Raw genomic sequence first — 12,360 nt, forward strand, 5'->3', positions numbered from 1 at the left:
TTTTACTTCCAGATATCCAAAATGACAGAAAAAAAAGTCAGCCACACATCTTGCTTTTATCACCGCAGCATATTTACTGCTTAACAATGGTTAATAATACTCACCAGATTTCTAATTCTGTGAACGGATGTTTAAAGAAAGGCCTCAAAGTTTAGTTGATGGTGATCTCAACTGCAGCTTTTCGTTGTAAAGCTACTTTTAGTTTCATTTACTGTAAGGCAAATATTTTAAAACACGCCTACCTACACATCAGCTGTTTATCACCTGACAACCTTTAAGTCAGCTGGCAGTCTGACTGTTTGATGACTCACCAGGTGAGACTCACAGGACGTCAGACACACCGCGCAGGACTTCAGGGCTTTCAGTTTGCTTTCAGTACAAATGTCACAGAAAACGCCTCCTTCTTTGGCTGCTTTCTGTGCAGAGCTGCTGCTTCTTTCTTTCTTCTGAACTGACTTTCTGAACTGAGCAGCAATCTCTGAAATCAAAGTGTAAAAGGAAAGTTCAGGACTAGAGTTAACAGCTTCTTTACACAAGGGGCATTTATACTTGACATCACTGTCCCAGTGATGTGTGATGCACTTCTAGCAGAAGTTGTGTCCACATGCCGTGGTGGCCGGATCAGTGAACACCTCCAGACGGATGGAGCTCGGAAGCTGATCTTCTGTAAGCAGTCGCCGTGTCTGAAAACAAAAGCAAAAATGTGGAATGAGGATTTAACAGCAATGAAAATGGCACAAAGCACAAATAAAAAAAAGTTCAGGCTTGCCTGAAACGTAAAAAAAATAAACAAACTTTTCAGATGAATCTAAACCACCATTAGATCAGATAAAAAGAAAAATATGTAAATAAATAAAGTAATAAAATGATAAAGTAAAGCGTTTTAGTACAACCGGTTCAGGCGGGGTCTCCACAATGGCCAGTTTTACACAGCTGTTCTCAACATCCCATAATTTGGAAACCTGGAATTTAAAAGGATGAATCCAAAAAAATCTTTAGACATTAGAAAATAATATTCTTTCGATAGCTGCCACAATTCTAAAGAAACTTTATTTAAAAAACAGTGTCAAATATGAAAGCCAGTTTTTTTTTTTTTTTTTTTTTTTTTAATGAGCTGAAGATATCACATTTATAATTCACTGTTAAATGAATGTTGGCACTAAATCATTATTTTCTTTTATTGCATGTAAGGAAAAAACATTTCTGCATTGATTTATTTTCCCTTGAAAATCCAAAAGTGAGATTCACTGGAAATAATCTTGTATTTTTATGTGAAAGTCAAGATGTTTGCAGTTTTGGTTAGAATTAGATTCAGCTATTAAATCAGATGCTCTTTGAGCCTGAAACAAGCAGAGGAAGTCAGCTTAATTTTAAGTATGAGAAACACCAAATACGCAGCAAGATGGCTGCTTTCAGATTGGTATTGATCCTTTTCTAGTTGACTGCAAATCATTAAGTCAATACCGTGTAGAGTGGTGATTGAAAACAGCTTTACAGCTCCATAAATTTGGAATAAAGGGGTTATTTATCCCCCAACTGCATCATCTTGATGTGCTTACCTTTGCTTTTGTCTGTATTCAGTTAAGTTAGCATGTTTACGCACTTACACAAGTTTCTAAATGAACCATTTTAAAGTCATTTTCTATTTGTTTTAATTAGATGAAGGTTTAAATTAGCCACAAGTTAGAGTTTCTCACATAAAGACATTTGTGTTGCCACTTTTATAACTAGAAGATGTATGGATCACTGCTAAGTTTGACTTAAAAACCAGTGTATTTACAACAAAGAGACAACAAATACATTTATTTAGCCAACTTTCTGACATGCAGTGATGTCTCTAATAATCCACAGCAACAGTTCACATTCAGAGAAAACATGAGAGTACATGGAGGACCCCACAGTGAGGAACTGACTGTTGATGCACACTGCCACGTGGAAATATATCAGCTTCACATCCACATTCAAGAAAGTATTTAACTTCACATGCGTCATAGTTTCATGAACAGGTACTTTTTGCGGGTCTTAGCCGTCACCATCAGGTCGTGATAATGTGAATCTTCCGGAGGGGTCTGGTATGAACCACCTCTCCCACAGATCTGTGTGTACAGCAGGATAACTCCACGGTTTGAATGGGCCATTCCAGTGCAGCAGCCGAGCCTCTTTCAGGAAGCTCTCTGGATAGTGGGCATCTGGACTCCATCCTGCACACAGAAAAAGCCTGAGTGTCATTTAAAATGTATTCTGCACTGTTACATGTTCATTCATTCATTATCCGAACCACTTAAGAGTCGCGTGGGAGCTGGAGCCTATCCCAGCAGTCTTTGGGTGAGAGGCAGGGTACACACCCTGGACAGGTCACCAGTCCATCACAGGGCTAACACAAAAAATCATTCACACTCACACTCACTCCTAGGGGCAATTTAGAGGAACCAATTCCCCTAACACGCCTGTCATTGGACTTGTATACTGCTGATTAAATCATGTTTAAAGGGAGGAGATAATCATACCAAGATGTCTGACATGCCACAGAGGATCCAGGGTTGTGTATTTGTTGTGAAAGACAATAAGCATGGGTGGAGTTGCAACGCCTCCTGCCATGGCACTGCTGTAGACGTTCTCCCTGCAGGAGGAAGAAAAGGTTTCTGAACAGGCAGGCAGGTGCTGCAAACTGGAATTTTAAGTTAAATGTGGTGCCTGAAACTGCCCTTGAGCATTGTTTAATCCTGCTACCATATATGGCACAGCTGGATTGTGTGAAAATATTAATCCAGGAAGGCGTTTTCCTAAAAGTTTATTTTAAATACCCCAAACTGAGAATTCAAGGTGAAATGAGATCTACTATGCTACAACTTTTATATGCATTTCTTCTACAACAAAGCCCTCATCCACATGTCATGCAGCTCTGCAGAGACCTGGCAGCAAGCCATTTGGGTGCTTCAGGTGCACCCTTTTAAACTAGCTGGTTCAAATCAAAGGCAAGCTTGGTGAATATGGTAATTTTTGTTACTAGAAGTTCAGAAAATAATGTTTTCTTAGTATTAAAAGTTAAGTTTATTTATATAACCCTTTTTGCAGAAAGAGTGCTTCACAGTAAAATACTGTAAAGATCATGATTCTTCTATCAGTGATGAGTGGATCCTATTTTAACTTGGAAACTGTTAAAATACTGTAAATACGATATTTCACCTTGCCATTAGTACTGCTTTTTGTCTTTTGGCTAGACATGTGGCAACACACACTACGATGTAAATTTTTCCATGTGCTTTAGCTGACAGACCACACCTGTAATTCTCCTCCATCCACTTCTCCAGCTGTTTAGTGATCTTTTGTTGCTTCCACTCTTTAATATCTGCCACAAACACCCCAGGATTGAAGGAGCAGTCGCTGGGGTTGATGCCCAGGTCTTTGATTTGCTGTTTCCTGTAATCCAGGAAGCCCATGTAGGTTGTCTAAGGGAGGGACTCAGAGGACAACATATTTCAGTGAAGTCATCTACAAAGACACAACTTCTACTATCTATGCTCCTTGTACTATAAAATGTTTAACTTTAAAGTTTATCCTTTTGGATCAGTGATGCATTTTTCTTTACAAAAGCAATGAAAACTGACCTGCATGCCAACGCTTCGAACCATCTCATGTGTGGCAGGGAGGTCACAGTCGGTGGCGAAAGCAGCAGCATGTCCAGATTTCAGTTGAATGTTGAACAGTTCATTTATGTCACCTGTGTGGAATAGAAAGTTTTGCAGTTAAAATGGATAAATTACACTTCCCTGTGCAAAAGTACAGCAAAAGATGCCTTCAGCACGACAAAAACAAAGTGTGTTTAGTCAGAGGCTTCTTCGCTCTATGTACAAAAAAGGTACAGAAAGTCAGTCCTACAGCAGTAAGGATATGTAAAACCCTTTATGATTAATTTATTCATTTATAACGAAGGTGATCATTTCTCTTTGTGGAATTAATAATTAATTGAATCCAACCAATCATATTTTATCTTTATAAAAGTAGAGGTGGTGTCACAAGGGGGTTATTAGCTAGAATTAATATTACATTATTATTATTAAAGAAAATGAAGTTTTAATGAGTAGATATCTAGATATAATTGTAATTTCACAGAATCTTTATAAAGAAAAAAATTAACAGTCTGTAGATATAAAATATTGTGGTGAAAAATTGACACTATTCTCAATCATTTATGCATCAGAGAGTTGACGTCTGAATTTCTCTTTTACTGTGCAAAAGAAAATAAATGTAGACAGGAAAAAAAATCTGGAAAAAGACAAAAAGAAAGACTGGAATCAGATAAACTAATATTAAATATTTACTTACATTTAACAAAAAATAAAGAAATCAGAAAAAAGAATGAGAGTGCATAAAAGTAAATAAATGAATAAAATAATTACAGCCATATCGGACAGGAAATAACTGAGTTAAACCTATTGATAAAAAAAAGAAAAATTTTTTTGCTTTTCCTAATTTTGCTTTTTATATTAGATCACAGCTTAAGTTGTAATAATCTGCTTGTTAATTCCTAAAACAGATATCGTTTCAAAGGTCTCATAGCAGACCCGCTGCATGAGGAGGATCTAATGGGCAACTTTGCACAACTGAAAGCCACGAAGGAGCGTGTGAAATGTAAGCTGAACTTTTTGATCCAGTTCTCATCTGGGCCATGCCAGGCAGTTTAGGGTTTTTACTGACCTACATCACACATTGTAAGTTTTTTTATTTTTTATGGCAGATTGTTTTTAAAGCTGCATTTTTCCTTCTGCCTTCAAACGTCCCATATTGTGCACAATTCCCTTTCTGAAGGTTTTCTAGCTGTCATATGTGTCATCTTACCTGCTGGCTTTAATCGGTGTGCAAATATGATCAGATTAAACAGGTTACACACTACTTTTCCTTTTGGTCACAGTTACAGTCTATTTATCTTGATGAACTTAAAACAGATAAACTCAGAGATGTGCTCAGATGTTCCATATAATTATGTAACATATAATAAAAGTTCTAAGGAGGTCATAAAAATGTGAGAGTGAATAAACTGGTTCTTATGATATGTGAAAATACACATCACTGGTAATATAACCTTTAAAAAAAATTATAAATAAAATCAATCCTTGCCTGTTATGATGAACATGCAGTGTACATACCTTGAACGATGACATCGTCATCTAAGTATATCACTCGCTTATGACTTATGTTGAGCAGAGGTAGGTAAAAGCGTACAAAGTTCAGCTGCAAAACACAATGCAGGTTATTTCAGCTCTCTGAATCTCTGTAGCGCTTCATAGACCTCGTCTGCATTTTCATTTCTGAAAGGCGGAACTCACTGGATGCAAGAGTTCAGGTCGAGATGAATCTGGCTTCACCTTTCGTAGAAGAACCATCGGATTAAACTCTAAAATCTTATACTGGATGCGTTTCAGTGTTGTCCGCTCTATATAACTCCTGAACAAATGAAAATGAAGTATTATAAGGTTTGAAATTATTTATGTCCTTTATGACAGGCAGATATCACGCAAAAACTGTTAAAAAAAAAAAAAAAAAAAAAAAAAAAAAAAAAAAAAAGGAAAAAAAAAACCTTGTGAGTTTGACAGCATCGTGAAGAGTAATAACATAGAAGAAAACATTAGCATCCGTATTGCTAATGATGCTGTTGATGGTTGCCATGGTTGCACCCATCCGTTCCTCGGAGGAATTGACGATGACAGGGATGATGTCATCCTCCTCCGAGGGAGTTGTACGGGAATGTCGTGCGGCACCGCGTTGGTTCTTCCTGGGATCTGAGAGTGTTTTGTCATTAAACACATCGTTTAAAACAGGAAGCGCTCTGAGAAGTTTCTTGTGGTCATGGTTAAAGATAAACTCTGACAGATTTACCTGATCGAGGCTGAGTGGCGGCTCTGAGCAGAGCACTGTGCAGAAGCAAACACGCCAGCAGCACCAGCAGCAGGAACAGCACCTTATTAACTAAAACATAGATGTCAAACAAATAGTTTGTAAATGCAAAGAAATCATGTTGTCAGCTACAAAAAATATATACTATGCCTGAAAAAAAGCATTAGATGCCATTTAAATCATATTAAAATAAAAATCTGAAAACACAAAACAATCTTAGGAATTAGGGTCTTTGGCTGAAAGAGTATTTCAGACAACTGTGTTAAGTTGACAACAATGCATCAAATTGGTAAAACAAAGAAGTAAATCATTTTCAATTTTAATCCAGGTCTGAATCTGGATCGTTTATTATTTTTTATTCAACTTTAACATGCATGAGATCTTAAACTACTTGTCTGTTAGGCTTTTTGCTAATACTGGGATCATAGACTGTATAAAAAAGATATACGGTCTATGACTGAGATTAAATCTTTAGGCAGGTGGTTATGTAGCTGGTGGCATTGTTCGGCCCAGTGGTTGCGTTGCCATAGTAACGCCGGAAGTCAGTTTTTTTTGCTGTTTTTCTTTGTGTTTTTTTTTATATAAATTTCATTTTTACACAATTCTGGAAAATTTCATTTTATCATTCTAAACTACTCTGATATTAGTAATCAATATCTTATCGCAGTACTGCTGCTTCTGTGAGAAAAAGTTTGCACCATAAGTCATGTGACTAGATTTGAAGTGACGGTGAGACATCAGGAAGAGTTTTATGTTCCAGATTGAAGATTCTCTGAGCGGGGAGATTTACAGTGCAACAAAGGAAAAAGGGCTAGACATTGAATAAAATGGAGATAATAATAAATGTAGATATAGAATATAAAATAGATAAAGGAAAAGAAAAACAGTCCAGATAATGTTTTCATCAAAGTATAACTGTAAGTATACCTGTCCATAGAGCAGAGAGGAGTGTGCCTGAGAGTATACATACCAGAATAAATAATATTGCAGGTATGAATAGTACAGGACAGTGAATGACTTTATAAAGACTTATGACGTTACTACAGGCCAGTCGGGCTGTGATGATATGCTTTTGTTCCGATTTGACTGGATTCTGATGTTTTGGGTGTCCATTTGATTTAAACTGTGATTCTTGTGATAGATGGATAGATACTTTATCTATTTATAAATACTTTTTTTTATTTTTAGATATTGCTGATTTTGTAGATAAAAACAAAAACAAAACAAAATGTGCCAAACTTTTCTTTTGCCCGTCATTTTTCTCAATTTCAATTCGGAAATAACAACACAGTAGCCAGACCATCATTCTGCTGCTATAATGCCCAATGAGACAATTAAAAAAATCAATAAAAAAATAAAAATGACAATTTTATAATGAATTATTTGTATTTATTTGAAAAAACAAGAAGATTTTTTTAAACAAAAGAAAATCAATTTTAAAATTGTGAAGCAAAAAAATCCAGATATTCGATTTTTTCAATTCGATTTCCCATCCCTAGAGTCCAGTGGCTCTGTCTAGTCAGTTTGCTGTATATCGGCTTCATGTCTGCAGACTAGCATGTTTATTATGAAGTCTGACAACAGCAGGCAGGAAAGATCTGCGCAACCTCTCCTTCAGACAACGTGGATGAAGTAGTCACTCACTGAAGGAGCTGCCCAGCGCTGTTAGAGCGTCCTGTAGAGCGTCGGATGAGTTGTTTAACACGGATGAAAGCTTAGCCATCATCCTCCTGTTACCCACCACCTCTACTGTGTCCAGGGGACATCCCAGGACAGAGCTGGCCCTCCTCACCAGACTGTCCATTCTCCTCTTGTCTGGGTCGGTGATACTCCTGGACCAGCAGACTATTCCATAAAAGATGGCGGAGTCATAAAACATCCTCAACAGTGGCCCTGATACTCCAAAAGACCTCAGCTGCATGAGGAGGAACAGTCTGCTGTTTTCTTTCTTCACAAGTGTGTCCAGTCCAGGTTGTTGTAGGACTTCATGCCATTGATGTCCGTTCCCAGGATGTTCGCTGGTGCAGGCGGAGTGCGGCTGCACCTGCAGAAATCCACCACCAGCTCCTCGTTCTTACCAGCGTTGATCTGGAGGTCGATCTGCACACTCCAGTTCACAAAGTCCTGAATAAGTCCTCTGTACTCCCTGTCGTCCGCATCTGGGATGAGGCCAACAACAGCAGAGTCGTCAGAGAGCTACTGGGAGGTGACAGGATGAGGTTCTGTAGGAAAAGTCTGCAGTATGGAGGGTGAACAGGAACGGAGCCAGAACTGGCTTCATAATAATTCTACTGCTGGTCTCCGAGGCGAACACGGTCATGTTTGTTGAGCTACCTCTTTAGTTTATGGAGACCATAACAGAGGTTTGGAGGTTTGACGTTGAAAGGACATTTTTGTCTTCTGGTTGTGTTTTGTGGTTCATGGAATGAAGAAAACCTCTGATTCAGTAGGAAACGACCAGAGTAGTTACAGGTTAGTGTTTCTGTTTGCACCATATGTGGGACAGACCAGAGAGAAGACAGCCAAATAACCATCTGCAAACATTTACAGCTTCCACTCCCTCCATTTCTAATTTTTTTTTTCTCATAGCTTTTAGCCATCCAGCTAAGCACCGTAACTAATGGGAGCTGAAGTTTTTTCCCTTTGCATGCTGTGCTACTTGACCTGCAGATTTTCCACTGACTTGGCTCAAGGAGGAAATCTACATCCTTAATTCTCTTTAACTTGATGAATATGTCAATAACTATATATATTTTTGGGAGTTTCATGAGCTGTTTTAAAGCAGCAGATTACATGAAGCAGCAGATGACAATAATTTTATGGTCCGTTGGGTGAAAACAACAGGATACAACAGCTGTTTTTCTATTAACACTGTAAGCATGCCTGCTACCTCTGCTGAGATGGAGTTACGTAATCAGTATTATCCGTGTTCCCTCTGTTAATGTGTTTGCAAAAGTACAAACACAAACACTCATTTTATTCATCTTTTTGAAGACTTGAGCCTCATTTTATACAGATCTGGATCACATGTTGTATGGCATCAAACATAATAAAGTCCAAACTGAGACGTTACGGTCATGAGCAAAATGATTTTTTTTATATGGCTCTTTCAAATGAACAATGAGAACCGAGTGTAAACTGTAAGCTATTTGTTTGCAAGTTATTACTTTTTAATGTCAAAATTATCCACACTGCCTTCATGTGATGTGTGGTGACATCATGAGGGATGTCCAACACGCTCTGTTCATGTGATGCATGTATGGGCAGAAACAAATGCTGTGAGTTCTATACAGAATAATTATCAATTTTCTTTAATTTAATGTTAATATTTGGTTTAAAATATAGTTTTTTTTTACCATGTATTATTATTATTATACTAGATCTTATACATTAGGGGTGTGACGATATACTTTTGTCCCGATTCGATTTGATCATGATTTTTTTGGGTGCCGATACGATTTAAATTGCAATTCTCACAATTCTCCGATATTGCTGATTTTTATAGATTTTTTTTAAAAAAATGCATAAAACTTTTTATTTTGCTCGTCATTTTTCTTCATTTCAATGAGGAAAAAACAACACAGAAGCCAGACCATAATTCTGCTGCTATAAAACACAAGAAGACAAGTTAAAAGATCAATAAAAAAAACAAAAAAATGACAAAAAATTTTATAGTGCATTCATTTTATTTATTTGAAAAAAAAGAAGATTGTTTAAGAAAAAAAAATCGATTTTAAAATTGTGAAGAAAAAAATCTTGATTTCCGATTTTTCGATTCGATTTTCCCACCCCTATTATACATATATGTATATTATGGATTATGGAGCCACCTTATGAAATGGATACAATATAAACACAAATCAAATTAAATTATGAGCAATATTTTAGAATAATTCCCATTAGAAGAGTATATATATTTGTTGGGTTGTGTGGAACTGGATTACCTTATCTCAGTCTTGCCTTTTAATTGCTACCAGTGATTATTTCCTTGATAAAAGTGAATAAGACCTGGTTGAAATCTTCTTGAAAAGGAACACCACAAGATCCAGCTCCCTTCAAAGTGCCATAAATCCCATCTCTACTCCTCTTGTCATCTGGTTACTTCATCTAGTCCTCCCCCCTTTCACCCATTCTTTTAGTGCTTGTGTTGCTCCTGTTTCTATCTCAGGGGGAAAATTAGTGATCCTTTCCTGGCATGAGAGCGAAGCTGCGTAGCTGAATTTCAAACACCCTGTTTCATCATCATCATCATATATGCATCCCGGTTTACCTGCACTTACTTTTTCTCAGGAGCGGCATCATTCATTGTGCTTCCAGCAACATCTGCAAGCATAAGAATTAAACAAAGTCAGCATGTGAAGCCACTCAGGGAATCAAAGGATGAAATTTTGGCTGTAATGATGCATGCAGATTGGATGGCATAATCCCAGTCAGTGTAGCTGAAAGGGATTTAAAATGTGTTTGATATTCATGAAGATGACAGCTTCCAAATGTTTCAGGAAAGTTTTAAATGCTGTTTGTATTGCTAAATGCTAATGTTGGATAAGATGACAGGACTGGCTCTGTGGGCTTGTAAAACAGTAACATTCTTGACGTTTATAGTTGTTGTAGGTTTATTGTCCTGGAGATTAAACTGGATCTGCTTGGACTCGTGGATCTGCAAACTAAAAGTGTTAGTTTTTAGTGAAATAAGTTTTGCACAAAAACACATTTTCACAGTGACAAACTGCCACTGTGACCTGACCTGCCATAAATATACGAAGCCAAGAGTCGCTGACCAACAGATGTAGCCTTTTTTTTTTCCCCAAACAGTCGGCCATTTCCTTCCTTTCTGGTGCCAGGTCTGAAGGAAGGAATCTTTTTGCCTTCTAATCCTTTAAATCTTCACATATTTGAAGTAACCTACACAACAAATGATTTTAAAAATTCCAGAAATCTTATTAATAGTCAATTTACAAACTGTTTCTCGACAAATCCAAAAGCATGGGTGTGTTTCTTTGAGGGCATCTTTGATGTTTATGCAAAAGTGCAGAAACCACAGCAGGAAACGGCTCAGTTTAAAGCTCAAGAATGACGCCGTCTCCTCTCTCTGCATTTCGTGTTGCAAAGCTGCTGACTCAAACTGAACAATAGAAGAAAGCGGAAATGAAATGGGATGTGCAGTGTGTGCCATGCGTTTGTTTCAGGTTTGTTTGTCACCGTTTGGAGCAGAGTCAAAAATCTGGAAGTGATCAGTTTCAGATAGACTTCTCCTGAGATCAGGGCCACACTGCATACTGTCTGTGTTCTGCATTTTTACTACTAGTAATCCTCATGTTTAGGGCTTAATTTAATATGTTTCAAAGTATTTTTTAACAGATTTATGTGATTCACAGGATTGTAAGGCAACCAAATTATTTTGTTGATGCAAATGACAACTGACTTACACTTATTACATTTATTTCACTGTTTTCTAAAAAGATATTTGTGGGAATAAACTGATTAGTTTTGACTATGTAGCATAAAACTACCAGCTAAAAAAATAAAAAGTTATAAAAAGTTAGTCTTAGTGTGGCTGAGAGCAGTGGGATGTGGGTTGGGGGTTGAAATGATGCCACATTCTTAGTAATCACCAGAAAAACTAATAATCCCAGCCTAAGGGAGTTTGTTAATATCTCCTGGGGAGAAAAGTTATGCATTTTTTCTGAATTTTCTTTGAATCAAGAAAAAAAAAATCACCATGCATCCTTGTATTGTGAGCAGTTAAAAAAGCGTTTTTAGAAAAGTATTAAATTACATCAAGATTATAATGTGTACAGCTGGTTTTAGTTTAAATTGACATCTTGTTAGAGTTAGAACTGTGTTTTTTGTGGTAGCAGGACAAAAAGTTCTCTTGTCACATAAATAAATAAATCGAAATGGGGAAAACAGAAAATCTGGAAACCGTATTCAATAAAAGTGTACACTCTTACTAAATAGAAATATATATGATCATCATATTTGTGCGCTTACAAATACAGCTTAACAGAAAGGAGGTGTGTCACTGGTTTGGCATTGATATTCTAATTAATTATGCATTATTTTAAAGTATAGTTTCAGTTTTACTCACCAGGAAAACGTTTATGGTCAATCCCATTCCTGCATTTCACGTTCCATGTTGTAAATCCTCAAAAGACTGAAACTAACCCTCACGAAAAGTCCGACTTCTTCTTCTTCTTTTTTTTTTTTTACCTCTCTCACTTCTACCCCTCGTACTTCCCTCCACATGTGTCCCATCATGTTCATCCCTGATTTCATTACTCGCTGTCATTTAGCCAGAGGCCTGATAATCTCTTCTCAATTCACGGAGACCGAACCGTGATGTTTGCAGATGTTCATGATATTTGTTTCTGCTGTGGCAACTATCTACTATTATCATCTGAAAGAAGAGTTAATAAAAATGACACCAGCATGTTGCTCTGAGCAGCAGCAATAAAATATGATGTA

At 37.0% G+C, this 12,360-nt stretch overlaps 1 protein-coding gene across 1 annotated transcript; it reads right to left on the minus strand.

Annotated features, from left to right (window-relative positions):
• Positions 1–1,764: 1,764 nt before the first annotated feature.
• Positions 1,765–12,088, minus strand: glt8d2 (glycosyltransferase 8 domain containing 2). Its single transcript, XM_079262843.1, has 10 exons — positions 11,984–12,088; positions 10,176–10,218; positions 5,878–5,967; positions 5,579–5,780; positions 5,328–5,445; positions 5,148–5,232; positions 3,609–3,721; positions 3,283–3,449; positions 2,508–2,620; positions 1,765–2,201 (listed from the first exon to the last, which is right to left on the minus strand). Exons 2-10 carry the CDS (start codon positions 10,195–10,197, stop codon positions 2,023–2,025), a joined length of 1,089 nt encoding a protein of 362 aa, XP_079118969.1. The 5' UTR covers positions 10,198–10,218; positions 11,984–12,088; the 3' UTR covers positions 1,765–2,022.
• Between the last annotated feature and the right edge of the window lie 272 nt (positions 12,089–12,360).

The sequence above is a fragment of the Telmatherina bonti genome (assembly GCF_933228915.1).
Source record: "Telmatherina bonti genome assembly, chromosome: 23".
Lineage (NCBI taxonomy): Eukaryota > Metazoa > Chordata > Actinopteri > Atheriniformes > Telmatherinidae > Telmatherina > Telmatherina bonti.

What these genes read in the sequence shown, in the direction of transcription:
- glt8d2 (XM_079262843.1), bottom strand. Translation starts at nt 10,197, where the DNA reads ATGATGCCGCTCCTGAGAAAAA. An exon ending in TTCGAAGCGTTGGCATGCAG is followed by an intron (nt 3,450 to 3,608) that starts GTCAGTTTTCAT and finishes TCCCTCCCTTAG; the next exon opens with ACAACCTACATGGGCTTCCT. An exon ending in GTGGCATGTCAGACATCTTG is followed by an intron (nt 2,202 to 2,507) that starts GTATGATTATCT and finishes TTCTGTGTGCAG; the next exon opens with GATGGAGTCCAGATGCCCAC.